This window comes from Centruroides sculpturatus, unplaced genomic scaffold (genome assembly GCF_000671375.1).
Source record: "Centruroides sculpturatus isolate CEXI.00-Female unplaced genomic scaffold, Cexi_2.0 scaffold107, whole genome shotgun sequence".
NCBI lineage: Eukaryota > Metazoa > Arthropoda > Arachnida > Scorpiones > Buthidae > Centruroides > Centruroides sculpturatus.
The window spans coordinates 887,198-908,745 of NW_019384422.1; the positions used below are offsets into that span (position 1 = coordinate 887,198).

A 21,548-nucleotide genomic window follows, 5' to 3' on the forward strand; every position below is an offset into this window, starting at 1 on the left:
TTACTCATTATAATTATTTCAAATAATTTCTGAAATTTCAAGTAGATTAATTAAACTAAAAATAAATTATTATAAATGTCATAAACTGAATAACAAAGCATTAGAAAACATATCATTAGTATATTTCACAACAATAATAAGTAGTTTTGAATTCTGTAAAGAATTGTTTAAATAATCCAATATGCTTGCCATCAATACATACAGAAATATAAGAGGAAAAAAAAAATTTTTGTTCCTAATGCTAAAATAAATTTAGTGATTCCTGGCAAGAAAATAAATTCTCTGCCAGAAATAAATATATTATTAATAATAACATCTGCTTTTTTCATTTATAATTAAAATAAAAATTGTAGAAGTTTTTTCCCTCTACAATTTTTACTTTACAATTGAATTATTTATCAAAAGCTGTTATCAAAATATTAATGTCTGGTTTACAAGCAAATCATTACAAAATTATCAATTGTAAAAACATTGATTGTAAAAAAATTTATTTAAAATTATTTACAACTAAGTTTATTTTTATAATTCTAGAGCTAGCAAGTTATTTGAGATAAATGTTTGTTACATTGCAATCATGTCCAGCATATGATGTGTACATGCAAATTTTAAAAAAACTCTTAAAATTGTTTGCAAAGAAAAACTCGTGTTAAAAAGTAGTGATATGATTTTTTTTTTAGTTATAAACATTCAATGGTAATTAACTGGAATGTTTGATATATAAAATTTTAATTTAACATCAGATATTTCTTTTTAAATAAAGTGCCAAATAATAATAATGAATCTAAACATAAAAAGATATAAAATAATTTGAACTTTTATTAGATTTGTGCTTTGATATATGAAAGAAACTGTTATATCTGTAAAAGTTAATATAAATACCAGTTTTAGAAGGTGGTTTACATAAACTGTCATAAATCTACATAATTAACTCAAAAGATTTTTCAATAAATCATTGTTTTTAAAAAGTGCAAAACTATATTTAAAATATATATATATATATATTCGGAATAGCATATGTAAAGGATTTAATTTTAAAAGTTTCCATAAGTAATTGTGTCTTTTGAGTAACAGAAATAATCTGAATAATTAACAATATTAAATTATGTTTGATTTATTTGCAATTAAAATAAGAGTTAATTTTTCACTCTACACAATATTAGATAACTCACAGTATTTTAGACTTCAAAATAAACTAGAATTTTATGACACATGTTTTGATTTTCCAAGAGGAAAAAATAGAAATTTTATAAACTCGAGAATTTGATTAATTGTATTTTATAATTCAAACAGAAACGTATAATATAGAAAAAGATTATAAAAAGTTTTTTAATATTTGTCTAGCATTTGATTTGTAACAAATTTATAAACACAATTATATAATTCCCAAATAATAAAAAAATTTTTTGCTCAAATATTATCTTTTATTTTTATATGTTCTTATTTTATTTTTAAATATTTTGAAGATTCTTTTTTATGATTTGGGAATTATCATAATTCTGATATCTTATTTATTTTCCGATGTTTTATATAAGCATGAGCATGTTCATATTGTGTAATATACTGTATTCATAAAAAGTTTTATGTATCATGTCCTTACTGATGTAGTTATAAAATGGTAATATATGTATCCTATCCATTTATAATTGTCAAATTTTGTTGTATATATTGCATTTTTTTTGTTTTTTTTAATCATTTCTCATCAATCTTTAGACTTTCTGCAGTTAAAAAGAAACCTGTATTCAATCACTTATATTTAATTATAAAAAAAATTATACTGATTTATTTACACTAGTGTGTACAAAAATTTACAATTAATGTGATAACATTTATTTTATTATGTGATATTTTGCGACATGTTTAAATTTATTTATTTATTTATTCAATTAACCAATGTAATGTCATCAATTAGCTGTTGGCTGCAAACGTAATGTAATTTAATGAGATATTGGTATGGATAGCATTTCTAAGAACAGAATTTAATCTCTTGTAAAGTGTAATTTTGTATTGCAAGTCTTCGTATGGACAAATGTTGATGCATAAACATTTGTTTGACATTATTTGAATATAGACAATACCTTTCACGAAGAAAAATTGAAGGGTTTATAATTAAATTTTTATTTTTATTTGAATAAAAATTAAGTGCTTTTGTTATAGAAAATCATGTAAGGTTTGAACCATTATTTTATTTTTAATTAAATGATTATTTGTAAATTATTTTGTATAAATTGAAAACTACAGTAAAGTTAAGTTCTCTCTACAAGATCAGTTTGATTTTATTATAAATGATTCAAGCCTCATTAAAAAAATTTAAAAGTTATTCGTATTAGCTTTTACAATGTTTAGTTCATTCCAAATTATTGAAAACTAAGAAGCAAGTTTTCACAAATATTTTTAGTGTCGTCATTACATCTTTTAAAATTTGATTTTTATAAATGAATTGTATATTTTGATATAATGAATATTATTTAACTTAAAAATTCAGTAGTTTTTGAAAATAAAATAAATGATAATTGAAAAAGCACTCTATATCTTGATGATAATATAGTTTCTCATTGTTATTATTGAGTTGTTGACAGCTGCTATTTTTTTATACAAATCAAATATAACAGTGACCAGAATTATAAATAAATAAATTAATTATTTATATAATACCAATATTTCATTAATATTAAACTAAAAATTGTCTTAAGATGTTTAGAATTAAGTTTTTGTATTATTTACACCAAAGATGACTTAAATTACATTGAATTTTATGTTACAGTATTGAATTTTCATTATTTTAGTTGTGGATAGAATAATTATTATTTTAAAATATTTATTTATGTAAATGAATCATATTTTGTTTAAATTGCCTCTAAAATGTGATTGTTCCAGCTGATAGTTTTATTTTTTTTTTATTTGTTAATGGATTTTTACCCACGATAAAATTTATTGTGATACAATTTTACTGAATGTTGTTTTTTTTCCCTTCTTCAATGTGTGTAAACTGGCAAAACTTCAAGCAATATCATAAATATGTTTCAGTTTATTTATAAATAGAAAATCTTATCATTTAGTTAATTTTTAATAACTGTCATTTAAAGATTGTGTTATCATATATTGATGATTTAAACAGTATTTGTATATGTTTGTTAGTGATTAGAAGAGCATTAAGTAGATAAAATGTTTAGCATTTGCTTGGAGTTTTGACTCTTAATACATACAGTATTTTGTTGGATATTAATTTAGAATTTCTGATAAATAAATGTAGGAAAAAAGTATTGTTGGTCTGTTTTATTGAACCAGTAAAAACATTTACAAATTCTTTCATATAAAAAAAAAAAAAAAAAATACAAAATAGAATTATTTCTATTCTTTATTTTAGACTCCTCTGGACTAGCAGAAAACTTTTCATAAATACCAGTATTGATACTCCTTTCAAATAAACAAATCTTCATGTAGGTTTGTTTTTTGAAAATCTTAAAATTTAATTATTTTTGATTTAAATATTTTATTATGCAGTATATGCAATAAATTATTTTCCTAAATTATTTATATCTTTTACTAATTAAGAAAAATATATCCATATAATTTTCATTTAAATATGTAAGTGTAATATCAATTTCAGTTTTAAACATGATTATTTTATCACAGTTTCAAATTAATAAACTGAATACTTAATATACCTGAAAATTAAATAATAATTGGGGATTTGTCAACATTTCTATAAATATTTCCTAAATACTAAATATCTACAGATAAGTTGGCATATTTTGATACATTTCAATAGAATATTTCTTGATTATTTTTTTTATTAAAATCAAGAAGGCATTCCATTTTGTTTCATTTCACTTTCGGGTGTAAAGCTGATATTTGTTATTCCTTCCTTCATTTGTTCATTTCTTGTTACCTGGGTCATTATGAGTTCTTCTTTAATAACCTCTTTCTGTTAAGTAAAATATATAAAATATTAAAACTATAAGAATAGTTTGAAAATATTTAAAAAAGAAAGTTACCTTCTTAACTTCATATCCACGAAGCTTGAAATATTTCTGCATGTTGGTAGGTAAACTGATGTAGAGAGCTTTATACACTGGACTTATTAATTCATTATCCACATCAGAAGGTTTTGTTGGCCCTGAAATATAAAATAAATACTATTAACTCTATTATTCAATTGAATTTATAGCATAGAAAAATGGTATAGAATTGAATTTTACCTGAAATGAAACTCACAGTCAAACCAATGACAACACAAACAATGCATCCTATTGCACTGTACCACATGTACGATAATCGATAAAGAACAAAAACTTCCTCTCCGTTACTCCTGAAGTTGTTTTTAAATTTGAATTTTATTGATATTTATGTTCAGACAAAGGAAAAAAAACTACTTACTCTGGACTGTAGAAAGTAGCATTTGTTGCATATACTGTTACATTAGTAGTAGTTACATTGTTGAAATAGTCAATGCATCCAGAAACTGAGAGTGGTGCCTTGGGATGATATGGCTTATGTACAAAAGCACCCATTCCAATCCAAAAGGATGCCACAAAACCAGATAACAAACCTAAACCTGCTCCCTGAAAGTGAAACAGTTAAAAATATATCTATCTAATTTAAATTTATCATTACAGGTAATAACTTGCCAAAGAATTAGTCCATGGAAATATCATGCCTAGGGAAAATAATCCTAACATGGGACCACCAACCATACCATGAATGCTGAGTGCAGCCTAAATGTAAATTTTTTTTTTTAATAATATAAAAACAAAATTTCTAGAGGAAACATGATATCACCTGCAAAACTCCACCCAACTGCTGTGCCACAAATACTAACACAATTGCTAAAACTCCATAAACGAAAGCTGAAATAATAAATTTAGAATTAATTCTAGATAATAATAATAATAAAATATTGTCTATTACCTGTTATTTTTGTAACTCTTGTAGCCCAAACTTCAGATATATCTTTAACAATATAGGCTTTTATGATATCTTCTAGAGTTACTGCTGCTAATGAATTTACACCTGATGATACTGTGCTAAATATCGGTAACAAAAAAGATTATTTACTTATCCAGTTAGATAATGAAGTGATATATTAATTTTTTTATACCTTAACGCTCCACTGAATATACCAGAAACAAACAATCCAGGTAAACCAGGAAGAAATCCTAATGTCTGCATTACAAATCTGGGAAAAAGCTGATAAACAATTTTAATATATTATTTTTATAATTTTTTTTTTTATTATTTGCATAAATTATACCTGATCTGTTGCACCAACATAATTAGTTTGAATGGGATCGCAATCATAATAGAGTGCATATATCACTAATCCGGCTAAAGTAGTGATGGTTATGAGGATGATCAACCCGGGAACATTGATCCACAAGCATCTAAAAATTAAATTCTGCACTTACGATTGTTTTTTTAAAGATTTTTAATTTAAAAAACAAAAATATACCGTCTGGCTGCATTGAGGGAAGGCAAAGTGAGATATCTCTGGACAATAGCTTGATTGGCTGCATAATTTCCCATCCAAGTGAAATATCCTCCGAAAAATAAACTCCAGAACGTGTGTCTGACTGTTGGGTCCAATTCAAAACTGAAATATATCAACATTTTAAAATCTCCATCAACTGTTAAAATGCTTTTTTAATAGTTAAATGCTCCAATAGTTAACCCTTTCTATACAGAATAAAGTCATTGAATGTGATTTATCGTTTTTATGCATGCATGTATTTTCCCTTTGATGTACTTATATATTTCATGGCTTCTCCTTTTCAAACTTATAAAGAAATTACATTTAATTCTGCATTAACAATTTATATTTCGGGAGTTATTATAGTACATTTCTGTTGATAGAATAAATATCTCTCTTTAATTAAATCCATTCCATTCCTAAACCCCAAAAGACAAAAAATAATAATATAAAAAAATTCCGTGTGTGTTGGTGTCTATTTTGTTTAATATTGTTTAATAATGGGATGAAAATTAAATAAAATTTTTGGTATTGTAACTTGAGTATTGAGTATAATGGGCATTGATGCGATTAAATTTGGTGGTGAGAGATCGAGGGAATGAACAGCTAGAGGATGGTCATGTATCATATCTCGAATGAGGTCGGACTTAATGAAGATTTTACTAGTTAGCAGTTCTAATTACTTGAAAAATTCGATTCGTTTTCCGTCCAAATTACGCCTCCAAACAATATCAGATCCTCCCAGATCTGCAATGCCTTTAAAGACCACTACAAACATGGCTGCGTACATTAATAAAGTCTGAAATAAATCAGTCCACACAACAGCTTTCATTCCACCCTAAAAAAATAATACATTTTATACATTTCTAGAATATAATTTTGTATATACAGAAAACATTACATACAATACTAGTGTAGAAAGTACAGACTATCCCGATTGAAAGCACAGAGACCCATAAATTCAGACCAGTAACTAAAAGAAATCGTTATACGCATTATTAAACAAAACATTCCAATCGATTAATATGAATATTTAAAATGTACAATTGTATACAAAAATTTAATATTCGAGATATTTATTCATTACTTACCTTCGGAGAGAGCGAGTGCCGGAGCATACAATACAATAGGCATATACATGATCTATAATGAACAAATTAATTTTTAAAATAATACAAAATCGTGTAACGAATAAAAATTTTACGATTAATCTAGATATAACTAAAAAAAATTAATAAAAATTTTAAATCTTACCATGTGAATGGTAAATACCGAAGAGCCTAACGTTCTTATCAAACGATTGAATCTCAGTTCCAGATACTAAATGGATGTATTCAAATAGAAGAATTACATTTACAAATTTAGGAGGGGGTCGACTGTATATAAAACATTTAACTACTTAATCTTGTAAATTCAGTTACTACATTTACTTATATTTTTATATAGAATCGGTAGTATCAGACAATATTTTGTATAATTATTAATATAAGATCAATTTGACACTAGTAGTAGTGGCACGTTATCCTATAGGACAATTGCATGAGACATCCACTAACAGGAGATCCCAAATTAGTCTTTTATTTAAAAAATTAAATTATGTTTTTAATAATACAAAAACTACGATAATTCGAAATAATATTCAAACATCAATTATGAAAATAAAAAAAGAAATAAATTAGTGTAAACTTTAATTAAAAAATTAATTAACCTTTAAGCTTGCTTTTGTAATACAAAATACACTACAAATAAGTGAAATTTGAACTGATGACGATGTCACTTTATTAATTAAACTTTTGAATTCAAATAATTAAATAATTGACGGTATAAAAGTCAAATTAACCAATTAATTCGTAACTATTACCCAATTTTTTATTTATTTAAACAATCATTTTGATTACACCTTCAAGTACTACTTGTAATGTGAGTAGATAAATATTATCTAATCTTAATTTTTTTTTTTTTTATTGGTTATTAACTTTCATAAGATTAACTTTTCATATTTAAAATTTTTACTGCTTATAAGATAAATATAGTTAATTATTACATACAAAAATTGTAGTCCATATTCTGAATACTTTTCATATTTAATAATACCTAAAAGTGCGCTCTTGACGATATACTTCTTTATTTTCTTTTTTTGTTTTTTTTTTTTAATTTAAATAGAACAAAGGATGATAAAATAAACATTTTGTCTATTTTTAAATTTAAGAAAAATATGTTAATTTCTATAAATGACCTGGTTTTTAAGCTTAACTTCAACAGGCGCGAAGGACGGTCCGGTTTTTCAAACACGTTCGACCGCATTCAAACTTTTGCTATTTAAAAAAAAAAAAAAAAAAAAAAAACCTCGTCTAGTGTCAAACTGTGTAAAAATCTTTAAGTAAATCACATGCACGATTAATTTCCTACATTTTTTTTACCTAATTTTTTCATACCACTTACCTCGTATGCGCTCGTAATATTTAGGTTATAATAAACAGGTAAGTAACAATAAGCGGTTGCTGGCATAACTATAATAAAAGCCAGATTAATTATCCAGTATTGAGTTCCGTATTGATAAATTTCTGCGGGTGTTCCCAGTAGAGTTATGGCCGACATAAAACTTGCCAAAATTGACATGGATACGGGAAAGACACTTAAAGATCTTCCGCCCATAAGAAATTCATCTGTAGTTTTTTGTTTACTTCCGCTGCATGCGTAGTATATCCCTATAAAAGCGGATATAGCTAACATAACAGCAAATACTGCATAATCGGCAACGTGAAATAAATCTTTGTGATCTTCGTCGATGGGCATTTTTCTATAGAACCTTCGATATCTTACTGATACTAAACTTCCTTGAAGAGGAATGAAAAACCTGCCAACTGTTTATTTCAATCACGTGCTTTTATCGGGCCAATACCTGTTTAGATGTGACGTTTCCTCTGTATGGTTTATGCTGGAACTGTTAAAATGCAAGGAGTTTGGTACGCTATTGCATTGCAAAAGTTTAAGTCATTTTATATTGTTATCGTCCTTTTACAGTAATAGCAATGCGTAGATATGAGTTTTCTTTCTAATAATGACACATATGTTGTTAAATTAACGAACAAATAATGTAAAGTATAAACTCTAATGTACGAATTACTTATAATACTTATACTTCAGACGAATCCAAAAACACGTATGTCTCGTGTATTATATTTCTTCTTCTCATTGCAAGAGAGTAGATTACACGTTTGTAAAATCTAATTAAATTCTAATTTAAAAAAAAAAAATTGGAGAAGAACTTGCATCTTTTACTGAAAATGTGATGATCTTTTAGTGGCAAAATAACCCATCCATTTCGTCCTAATTGTTCATAATTGTATGCAGAAAGGCAAACTATTAATTAAACAGAAATGAAAGTTAAGATGACGAAGCCTTCATTTAATTTTGTATTAAAAAAAAAAAGACACTCATCTGAAATAAATAAACCTAAAATAATTTTTAATTGAAATATAATTAATTAACAAAAATAATTTGATCTTTATACTTTTAATAATTTTATTTTTTTGAAGGACGATTGACGTTAAATAGTATGCATTATTCGGAACAAATAGGAAATTTATGTCGTTTGTCTTAGCTTGCTATTTTTAAAGAAAATTAAAAATGATTTTGCAAAATTTTCAAGCTATTTTTTTTATTTTTAAATAATATATACACGTACTAAATGAATATTTTGTTCCAATAGTTTAACTGTATTATTTAGTGTGAATTTACTAAAGTTAGAAGAATGTCACTAAAGTAACAATTCCTAAATATATATATATATATACACAGTATTTTTTATTTACACTGCTTTGTTAATTCCTCTGCTTTATTTTCTATTAAGTTGATTAATTAATTAACCGCATAATAATAATATTAATTGATATTGTGTATAATACCATTGTTTTGCAAAGTATTTTAGTAGTCTTGCATCAGACAGAAATTATTTTTTTTTTCTTGCTTAAATTTAATTAATAATGATTTAGTCCTTTAAAATTTATAATTTTATAATCTATAAAAAAAAAATAAACTTCAGATTTTACACCTTTAGAGTGGGGAGCAATATCCCCTGCGTCACTAAGTTTGTATACAAATAGAATGTTTATCACTTGCAGCACCAAAAGTGCCGTAGTGGTGAGTTTTAGTACTAATATTTTTTTTTTACGCTGGTGTCTTTTCATGTCTTGAAATGTCACTATACTAAATAATCTGGTTGCATTTGGTGTGCTAAATAACTTGAATAGGAATACTTTAAACACGATCACCCCGTATATGTTTCAAGAACAAATATATGTCTTAGGCCACATTTTATGTGCTCCATTTTATTAAGAAACAAAGTAGAATAAATTATTAACATATATTGAAAATAGCTAAGTGAATGTTCAATGATTTAAGAAAATAAATCTGTGGTTTATTCGAAGTTCGAGCTCTTTATCAATTCCTAATCCTAATCGCATACTGCTTTTAGGCCTATAGTTTTTAAAATATCAGCAATATAATTTTAAATCATGGAGAAATGTTAGCATTAGATGACTAAGTACTTTCTACTGAATTGTTTACCAGAAAATTCGTATTAAAAAAAAATTTCCAAACTTTATCTTAATCTGTTTCTTGCTGAAAACTATTTTAAACACAAGCAACAATAATGATGACTGTATTTATTTATTGGATTATTAGAAGGTGCATAAAGCATGTTATTAAAGACAAAAAAAGCGTAAAAATTCAAGCAAATGAATGTTGCATTTGCTGGAATGTTCTAATTTATGTTTTCGAACGGTAATGTAAGGATGACTTTCAAAACTATTATGATTACGTGAACCGGAGACTAGGACTGAGTTGTTAAAATTATTCTTTCAGAATTTTTTTCTGGGATATTATTCATATTTCGGTTAAGGAATTTGTAGAATAAAATTACACACACATTCGGGTTTATTATGATAAATTTTTTTATGACTCCAAAAAAAAAAAAAATTACAGAAAAACAAAATTATACGAGTAATTATTTATTAATTATTAAAAACTGAATGCCTGATTGCAATTTTTAATCATATTTTTAATTTATTTAATTTAGAATATATGCTCTCCATCTCAAATTAGTAATTGTTTGCCCCTGTACATCATACTTTTCCTTTGACATATGTTCTTTTGAGTCGTGCCGGACATCTATCTAACACCTTTGTTTTGGAATACTCAAGTTGTATTTCTTTCAGTGTGCAACTTGAATATTTCACGCGTTTATGCAAATTATTTAACGTGGACGTGTGTCAAGGAAGGATAGAATAAGGAATGAGTTTATTTGAGGTTCTGTTAAGGTGGATCCCTTAAACAGGAAGATGCAAGAATGCAAGTTGAGGTAGTTTGGTCACGTAGAGCGAAATAGTGAAAATTATGTTGGAAAGAGGGTCGGAAAACTGGTAGTGAAAGGAAGGAGGAAAAGAAGAAGACCAAGGCTGCGTTGGAAAGATAAGGTGGAGGAAGACTTGAATCAGAGAGGAATTAAGAGAGAAGACGCCCTTGATAGGAAGAAATGGAGGAAACATATTAGAGATGGAAACATCTACCCCATATAAACATGGGAAAAGGAGAAGATAAAGAAGAAATAGATTTCTTTCAGTACATACTTCGTACGAGCAATTTAAAAAAAATAACCATTTTTTCTCATAACTTTGAGTTGGATTACGGTTCGGAATTCTCACAAAACAAAATTCATCATCAAAATTTTGTCTCAGGTAGCTTCTCTGGCATCTTTTTCTGTCAATTTTTCGTTGTAACTGTGCATGTTTATTAATTTTAACCTGGAAAATTAAGACCGTTTGTTATTTGCACTGTTTACTCAATTTAATGTAGTCGATAAGAACAAACATTTACTTTTAAATTCGTGGCTGTTAGATATATATATAAGAAGGAAAAGTATTGGAATCGTGTCAAATTTGACCCTCCGAGTTTTTTGTAAATCTTTACGTTTTGATATCACCTGAATCCAAAAAAGGCAAAAAAGTTCCTTGGATATGTATTTGTGTTGGCGTCTATTACGTTTAATATCTCAGGATGGGGTAAAGATTAAGAAACGAAATTTGGCATGGTAGCTTGTATGTAAGGGGCATTGATGCTATTAAATTTTAGTGATGAAAGGTCAAAGGGAAAGGAGATAGAGAGTGAGAGTGGTCACTTATCATATCTCGCTTGGAGTTGGGCTTAATGAAGATTTTACTTCTCTGTGTTGAAACCGTGTCCTTCTTTAAATTATTTTATGAGACACCATAAAGTGTTAATACTAGACTTTTTCACATTCACTTTATTTTCTTATGTACAACCTTGGTGCAATTTTTATTTAAAAAATTACTTTCAGAGTTCCTTTACATACATTTGAAGACTTTTTGAAGAATTAAGTACAATATTTGGTAGGTTTAATATAAAATTAATCCCTACTTATAAAAAAAATTACAAAACCGAGTGATTAATCAAAAATCGGAAGATAAGAAAAAACGATATAACTGAAATAACAAACATTGTATACTCCATGTACAGTACTGTACATACAGTACATGAAAATAGATCTAATAATAAACTTAAAAATTAAGTATTAAAATAAATGATAATTGGATAAAATTATTATAAAATAAAATAAATTACTATGCAAATTATAAATGTGTAGACACGTATATGTAAATTATTTAACGTTGAAGTGCAGTTTGTAGGATAAATGGCAGAATGCTAAACTTTGTACTGTACGTAAAAATTGTACCAAGGTATGTAAGATTTTTATTGAAAAATTTGGTTTTGTGTAGTTTTAAGAACTTTTAACTGTTTTTTAATACACAATGGTGTTTGTTTTTATGTACTGTACGTCAACAATAAATTTAAAGTCAATGTAGGAAACTTATGTCTAAAAATTAAAACCTTTATAAAGTGATATTTTGCTAATATTATATACTAATAAATATTGTTAGCCAAAAGATGAGGGGCACGAGCCCGAAACGCGTATTGGCATTTGGAATAATTAGTTTAATTAAAGACTGTAAATTACATAATAAAATAAAGTGGGGGTGAAAAAGTCCAGTATCTATTATCAACACTTCATGGTGTCCCAAAAAATGAGATTTTACTTGATTTTATATTTACAGGTGTTTATAAAATTCATCTCTACCCTCGAAATTAAGACAATCTGTCACATGTCATAATAAGCAAAAATTAAAAAAAAAAAAAAACTAACTAATAAGTAGGCTTAAAATTAATAAATACAAATGTATTTTGACAGTTTATGAGTTAATTATACTTAAAGTGGTAACCTACTGCCCTGATCGAATTTGGAAAGGGTCGAAAAACTACAGGATTATTTCGTGATGGTCCCTCGCCATCCAGCCACCTCATTGTGGGCTTGGCCGAATCCATAATGGGCTTGCTAAAAAAGGCTTTAGTGCCCACGGGGTGGAAAGAAAACAAAAATACTGCATATATATATATATACATTGGAGGAGACAGGTTGTTATAGTTTTGTATAAAATTTTTAAAATTTTTCAATAATAAAATAAAATCCGGTTTAGTTCCTGAAGCTCGAATTTCCTATAGGTAAATTGAAGAAGATTCCTTCTTCAATTTGCCTATAGATTAGGATTGAGTACTGTGGATGCCTTATTTGTATTTCGTTCGATATCGAAGGTTTCTCTTTCTAATAAAATGAATGTTTTGTGGCTTTACTAAGGCTTTCTATAACGTAAATATAGTCGTATTGTGGAATTGGCTGATTAGATTGGATCTCTCGAATCGCGTAGTTAATATATTTCACCAAAATTGGACAAAATTTGAATTATATAAGAACTAGAGAAAATGTTATAGATCTGATTTATTCCTCGGGATTCTTTCATGATGATTCACTTTTCCCGATTTTCTTTAAATATTATACGGATTTATTTATTGAAACTCTTAATTCTTCGAATATTCTAGGTTTTGAAATAACCATCGATGAAAAATTAAAAAAAAAAAAAGAAACATCCAACAACGAGTTGTATAACTTTTCCAGCCAAACTTTTTAAAATTGTTTGTGGCTTCATCTGTTATGAGATTCTATTTTAAAACCGTTTTTTATATTATTAATTATTATAAAATAGCAAATTCTTTATTTTGAGAGTAGAGATGAGTTTCATATTTAAAAAAAAAATTGCAAATGCTAATAAAGAGTAAAATCTTCATTAAGTCTGGCTTCATTGGAGATATGACACACGATCTTTCCATCCCCTCGACCTTTAACCATCAAAATAAATTTGGTGGTTAAAGGTCGAGAGGGTAGCATCAATCATCCTAGTGCACAAATCTCCTGCAAAATTTCAGAAATTTTCGGAAAAAGGAATAGGAGTTATTAAGCTTTAAAATGGATGGATGGATGGATAAAATCGTGTTCCCCATACACATCCATGCATACAGGAAAAACCCTAATTATTTTTTTGTATTCCTCGACGTTTCAAGACCCCGAGTCCAAAAGTGTAAAAATCTTGGGGTTTTTTTTTTATTTATATATACAAGAAAAGTAAACATACTGTACACACAATTACGTACTCTGACGACTTGGTTATATTTATTGATTTGCCTATTAATTTACAAAATAAAATGGACCTATTGGTTGTTTGATGTAAAGAAGTTAATGTCTATATTAATCTGAATAAATTCTCAATTGTAATTTTTATAAAGAACGGGGGTGGTGTAGTGAAAGATAAAACACTACATAGGCTAATATTAAATACTATACTATCAATAATATACTAAATAATAGAATGTTAAGGTAGTAAATCAGCACGTATACTTGTATATTGCATTTTCTTTTGTTTTAAATTTTAAAAATGCTAATAATTTTAATAAAGCGATTTAAAGCTTTAAATGCTTTATGACGATTATCATCAACTAATTAAAATGAAATGTCCCTAAATTAAGTTTCCAGCGTGGATTTAACCAGGCAGAGCTCTTGGCCACTCATCGAATCCTCCAACTAATTACTCGTAACAAAAAAGGCTACAAAAGAAGTATCAGTATCAACACGGACAGCAAGTATGTACGCAATTAATAACAGCAAGTGTACTAGGACAAGCCTAGAAATCAAACAACTGACCAGGAGCCTAAACAAAACTAACCAGATTACGTTTAAATGGGTCCCTGGGCATACAGGGATAACTAGAAATGAGTAGTACACGAACGCCTTGGCAAAAGGGCGGCATCTCTCGACGTCGATAGCTCCTCCAAGATTCCGATTACATATATAAAAAGTGTTATCATGATCCGCACAATGGATGACTGGCAAAAGGAGTGGAGAGACTCTAACATTGGCAGAACCACCTTTAATTTTCTCCTTTCTGTTCACAAGAGACAACCTTGTGTCAAGTCATTATCACGCAGTCCCCGACCAAACATGGCAACTTCCCTGCCTACCTCTATCGCTTTAACAAAAAAGATAGTGATTATTATAGTTGCGATGGCACCTCTGTAGGCGACTCAACGTACTACATTCTTGAGTGCCCCTTCTACGAAAACCACAGAGCACAGCTGATTCAACACTGCTTACAGAAGGGTAAGCCATGAAACACTAAATCACTTGTGCGAGGACAAAGAAACTTTTCAGATCTCGATTTTCGTGAAGTCTTGACTTATTTCCTTACTCCAACTCAATGCACCTAGTCAATCTGGACTGATCTTCACTCGAATTGTTCTTTTTATTACTTTATTATTTTGCTTAGATTCAATACACGCGAATTGGTTATTAATACTTCCGTTTCTTTTCTATAAGCGAATTGTATTTGCTATTAGAAAAGAAACGGAAGCCGGATTTTTTCCGCCGCGAATTCCTGTTTCGTTTCAACACACGCGAGTAGATATTGTTATTTCTATTGTTGTTACTTTTCCTCACGCGAATTAGATTGTTGGCCTTACCTTGTACCAATCTACTTCACGCGAACTATTTCGTCTCGACATCTTGAAACGGATACTTCACGCAAATTTGAAATGGTTACTATCACTACTTCCTCCTCAAGTATATTTTGTATGTCAACGAGCCTGAATGGCACTTCTTGTTAATATATTCTGGTCTTAATTTTTAATATATGCAAGGCGGAACACACATCCTTCTACATTTCTCTACTTTTCATTCTTACCTTACCTTAACCCTCTACACCCATCTCCTTCCACTTTTGCATCCCACTATCACTCTTCTTTCCTCTCCAGGTTGTCTACACAGACAGCCGGAATCTAATCTTTACTCCAATATTATGGTAAATCTGATTGGAACTCCTATGGCCGGGCAAGCTGTGTTGGCGGCAGCATTGCAGCCAGCAGGAACACTCATGATGCACAGATTAGTGGAGAGGAGCCAAACAAAGCAGGGATTTCCTGCTATTCTGGGGGTTAGTCATGGGGGCATGTTTTTCTCATAGTCCATTCACAATCCAATCGAAATGAGTGGAAATGGACTGTGAAAAACAATGTATGTGAATGTGGAATTGAATTGTGGAAGGGGAATGAGAGATAAACGAATCGATGATGAAAATGAGTAGACATAGACTAGATATCCTCCATGAGTGAGATGAATATGAAAGACAAAGAAGCGTAAGGACATGAATAACGAGGTCTGGTCTGGAGTGTACGAGAAGGAGAAAGCCAATTCTGGTGCGAGTATGAGTGTATGAAAGGCTATGAATGTGTAGATGAGAAATTATTGAGGATACTATTCAGTACTTTTCGGTTAACGAGACCTCAGAAGACTATCGCGAAAGACTATCGCGTTTAACAATTTCGCCCACGCGACTGTGCCAGCTTAGAGTAACCCACTTGACTGTTCGTGGAGTAATTGATGTTATATAGTTTTAGGGGTGTGTGGGGTCGCGAAGCATGTAGAATAGGTACTAGACTGATACGTGTTAAAAACTGACCTTCGGAGACGTATATTAAGCGAAGGGTCAACGATGTAATGTAAAATGAAAATGAGCAGTTTTATATAACGACGAGTCATTATATACAATAAAAAGCTTGTGTTCGGCTGATGTTCGTATTTAATAGAACAACAACTCGTGCACGTGTCACTAGCTCAAAAAGGTTGAGAAGCACTGATCTAAAGAATACAAAATAAACTGTTTAATATCTCATGTATTAGAAATGCTTTTAAAAATAATAGTAATTATTATTATTTTTTTTTAAGTTTTAAAAGCATATTTACATGCGTTTATTGATAACGATGAAGCATTTGATTGCATATCATGGTACAGATTATTTCCACTACTTAAAGAAACTGAAGAAAATCATCAGATTAACATGGAATTTCAATCAAAATTTAAGAATCTCACTGAAAAAAAGAATCAGCATCATCAGCAAATGTAAAAAAAGTAACGATGTAAGGACGCCTACTGTTTACTGGATTTCATTACTTTGTCTATAGAAGCTTTACAATGAGAATCTGGATCAACGAGGAAAATATTAAGTTTGCAAATGATCTCAAAGAGGTACTAAACTTTGAGTTCGTGCATTAATGTAATAACTATAGAATACGTCGACAGTTTTTCCTATTTAAAACAAATCATTACAGAAGTACAAGGTGTAAAAATGAAATCAAAGCAGTAATTTCGATAGCAAAAAGGAAGTTCTTCACGCCATAAATGAAAGATTTTAGAAGTGTATTTTACAAATAAACCTATTTTTTAACTGTGTTATACGCCAAAGAAACTTACACAGTAGAAAAGAAAGAAAGAAAAAAGATATTGGAAGCATTTTAGATGTGAACATATAGAAGAGTGGAAGGAAAAGACAAGAAACGATGGAAGTACACTAAGCTATTAGATAGATAGAAACAACAGAAATAGAAGGCTCTTAGAATATATTCTGCATCATGAGTGCATAGTGCAAAGAGGATTAGAAAATAAACTTCAGAACAGATAACTAAGAAAGTACAATAGATAAGTTTAGCTCGCAACTTTATAAAGATATTTTACTTAAAAGATAACGACAGAAATGGAGATATATTTCAACAACTACGAGAGATTACATGCTCTTTCTCTTCGATTTTACAAATAGTAAACATAGAAAATTCGAGTAATTTGCAACAAATCTATTATTTAATAATTTTACTTTTTCGGCTGTTCTATGTAATAGAAGGAAAGTGTGACGATCGATCAAAAAGTTACCCCACCCCCAGATTTTTTTACATTTTTAGACTCGGGGGAGGCCTTAAAACGTCGAGAAATTAAAAAAAAAAAAAATGTATGGATGTTAGTGTGTGTGGAAGGGCACGATTTTATTCACCGTCTTTGTAACTTAATAACTCCTATGCTTTTTGTCGAAAATTTCTAAAATTTTGTAGGGAAGTTTGTTTATTAGGGGATTGATGCTATTAAGTTTTGATGATTAAAGATCGAAGGGTGGAGAGATAAAGGGTGTATCTTCAATAATGACGATTTTTACTCGTTATTAGCATTTACAATATGAACCTATGAGCACTAAGTTTTGGCTCTATTGCAGGATTTATCACACACGATGTGATAAGTCAGTCCTCCAAAGAGCCAAAACGTATGAATTTTAAAGTTAGTATTTAAAAAACATAATAATAATTATTAAGAAACTATTTATTTTCATAATTTACTTATCATCCTGATTTATCATCATACCAGTCGACCCCCTATAACACTGTTGATAATTTCGTTTTATATGAATTCCATGTTGTACGAGTCACTTAGATTTTACAAATACGTGTACCGGGCTGTGAACGGCTCACATATTTGTAAAATCTAAGTGACTCGTACAACATGGAATTCATATAAAACGAAATTATCAACAGTGTTATAGGGGGGTCGACTTGTATAATTACAGATTTTTACAGGAACAGTATCATACATTTATATGAATTTTACTTGTTAAATTACTTGTTACCTGCTATAAATAAAAAAAAAAAAAAAAAAAAAAAAACCCCCCCAATAAAAATAAAAGCGCTTATAATTCGAAATTTAATCCAAATTTTAAATAATTTTTAACAATTTATAAATTTCACTAAATCATTAAATTATTATGTTAATAAATAAGACTTTAATTAATAATAATCCAATTAATTAAAATCACTTTTAATGCATTCGATAAATAAATTTTTAAACCATGTTCGAGGGGATTATGTACAGTACAGTACTGTACATGTACCTTTTGACGTTTATTTTACATAATAGAGTTAATTTTTAATTGATTATTTAATTGGTATTTTTTTTTTCAAAAATTAGAATTGCTAATTATCAATTAAGTTGTAAATATTGATTAAAGTTCAAACATATCCAACTGTTTTATGTGCCAATTACAACGTCAGTGAATGTATATCTTCAGCAAAGTACAGTACTTCATCGATCTGTGTGCTTAAATGTGAGAGATCGATGTTCAAAGTGCTTTACCATATTCCACTCAAAAGTTATTTTCATGAATTACTATAAGTCTGTGTTAGATATGCATATATATATCCAACAGTTCTATAAGAAAATTGTATATGACGATTTATTATCGTGATATATTTAAATATTCTGGTTACTAATCATTACTTATCTTGTTAACGTATATTAATTACGATTACTTTTGCTAATTAAGCAGATTTTTTATCAATTAATGTCAAATGATTATAGAGTTAATTGCCCACCATTCTAATTACGCTAATTGCCAAAATATTTTCCCTAAGTTACACTTTAATCTGTTAATTTAAGTAGGAGGCAATGAATAAAAACCGCTTATAAAACGTATTTCTTTTTAATAATTATAAAGTAACCTTTTAAATTATTATTATTATTATTATTATTACTAATATCAGTAATTTTGATCTATTTAGTTGCTTTAAATGTCATTTTATTAATTATCAAATCGATCCGTTTAATCGTTATCCATCAACTCGTATTAACCATCAGTATTAATGCCTATTTAATGCAAATGTCTGCATTAATTGAGATTCGACACAATTAATTAAGGTTTAATTTTCTTTAAAATCGCCGAATAGCAATGCCATTTAACTTGATATAAGGGTATTGATTTTTTTTTTGCACTCATTTAACGGTCTATCAAGTCCATAAAATAGAATTTTTTTCTATAAAATAGATCCTTTTGTTCGATTTAAAATCTGTTGTACAGTACTTTACAGAATTCTATAATATAGATTACATTTTTAAAGAATTATATATAAGATTATTTATTAAATTATTAATGAAAACATTTTAAAACTCTGATTCTTTTCATTATAATCTAAGCAAAAACTAGATGTTTATATACAATTCGGACTTAAAAACTATAATTTTGAAGCTTTTAAAAGTATTTTTAATAATGTTTTTTTTTTTTTTTGACACAATAAACATAAGCAACTTTACTGTTTTCACACTTGTTTATTCGGTTTTTAACAACGGATACAATCATCCATCCAAAGATGTGTAAAACATCTTACATAAAGGCTATTTGAAGCCCAATTTTGGATAGAAAAAGACATACACAACTGGGATATGACAACCAGGAGAAATGGGTGCATAAACGATCAGTTGTGTGCTTTATCGAGGCAAAAAATGGCTCCCAAATGGTATCCAATAATACAAAAGTTTGTAAATTTTACACCGAGGCACATAAATATATATTTTGTTTTCATTAAAAAAAGGATAATGATACATTAAACTTAACAAATTTTCACAATATCTCCTAATAAAATGGATGACCGGAGCCATTTTTTTCACCCTTTTAAGTTTTTTTTTTTATTATTATTTCATATTAATATACTAACAGTTGACCAGACATACTTTATACCACTGGTTTGTTCTGATTGAAACAAATACTGTAATTGCTAAGTTACTGGCCACATTTACAGACTTGGGATATTAACAAGGAACAATGCCAGAAGGCAAGATGAACAGAAAATAATAATAATAATAATAATAAACAAAAAATAGCACAGTATATAACATATGAGCACCAATGAAACACTTTGAATTATATTCTGGACATTTTCTCGTCTTTGTTTCTTTAAAATTCAGACAACAATATCGTTAAGTGTTTCATCGTAAGCAAAGAAAATTCAAACATGAGCCTCTAGAAATCACGAACAGACAACTCTCAACCGTTTTTCATGTTTTTTCTGATCAATATCAAGAACGTTACAGACATGATACAGTTATTAGTTTATGAAAAAAGGGCACCATTCGGGGGGGTCGTCTTTTTAATTAATTAATTTTATTTTATTTTTTTCAACATGGCGACAACCAAGAGGTATGGACGATGATAACATGTTTCTATAATCTTTCTCAACTCTGAATTTTTACTGACTCTCCTGATAAGTTGATACTGTACAATATACAAGCGAATCACTCGAGTGTATTTTTTTTTTTTCAATGTTATCCACCGCAATAGGTTATCTTAACGATATCCTAATATATACAAGCAAAATTCATTCAACCATAATCCAGCATTTATATTTACAGAAGGAAAGTTTTTTTTTTTTAATTAAAATTTTAAAATAGCAATAACTTTTATTTTATTTATTTAATTTTTAATTTTTAAATAGCATTTGATGCAGAATCAAAACTAGCTGCGGTTTTTTTTTTTTTATATTATTATTATTATATCCGCTAGCGATTTTATCATACCTCCCATAATATATATATATATATAATCACTTCATTCCTAACCTATCCAAAGAGAACAATAATTAAAAAAAAATTGAAATAAAAATCTGTAAAAGCCTTCAAAACATGTCAGAATTTTCTGCTGGCTTTACAAATTTCAACATTTATAAACGAAATGAACCCGTAATACATTCCATTTAATAATAAAAGATATCAAAGAGTATCTCGACTGAGTGGATTTACGGCACAGGACGTAACAAATATACAGAAAGAAGGTTATCAAATCATCATTCAAGCAGGAGGGAATTTGTTTTGATTGCTTTTCTGTCGAAACAATCGACATGGAGGGATTGGGGTATATAACAGGAGTCATAATGGCACTAACTATGGATATAAATGAGTATTAACCTTATTTAGAGTATTGCACATTTACCCGGTGATCAAAATTCAATCCATGACTTTTTTTTTTTTTTTTTTTT

The 21,548-nt window shown here is 28.3% G+C and overlaps 1 protein-coding gene across 1 annotated transcript; it reads right to left on the bottom strand.

Annotated features, from left to right (window-relative positions):
* Positions 1 to 3,640: 3,640 nt before the first annotated feature.
* LOC111619463 (sodium-coupled monocarboxylate transporter 1-like) lies at positions 3,641 to 8,712 on the bottom strand. The gene is made up of 15 exons (XM_023361192.1): positions 7,910 to 8,712; positions 6,722 to 6,787; positions 6,559 to 6,610; positions 6,373 to 6,440; positions 6,151 to 6,305; positions 5,450 to 5,590; positions 5,252 to 5,381; positions 5,099 to 5,187; positions 4,909 to 5,024; positions 4,780 to 4,847; positions 4,629 to 4,715; positions 4,378 to 4,562; positions 4,200 to 4,309; positions 3,996 to 4,117; positions 3,641 to 3,925 (listed from the first exon to the last, which is right to left on the bottom strand). The coding sequence occupies exons 1-15, from the start codon at positions 8,261 to 8,263 to the stop codon at positions 3,800 to 3,802; spliced, it is 1,869 nt and encodes a 622-aa protein (XP_023216960.1). The 5' UTR covers positions 8,264 to 8,712; the 3' UTR covers positions 3,641 to 3,799.
* Positions 8,713 to 21,548: the final 12,836 nt, after the last annotated feature.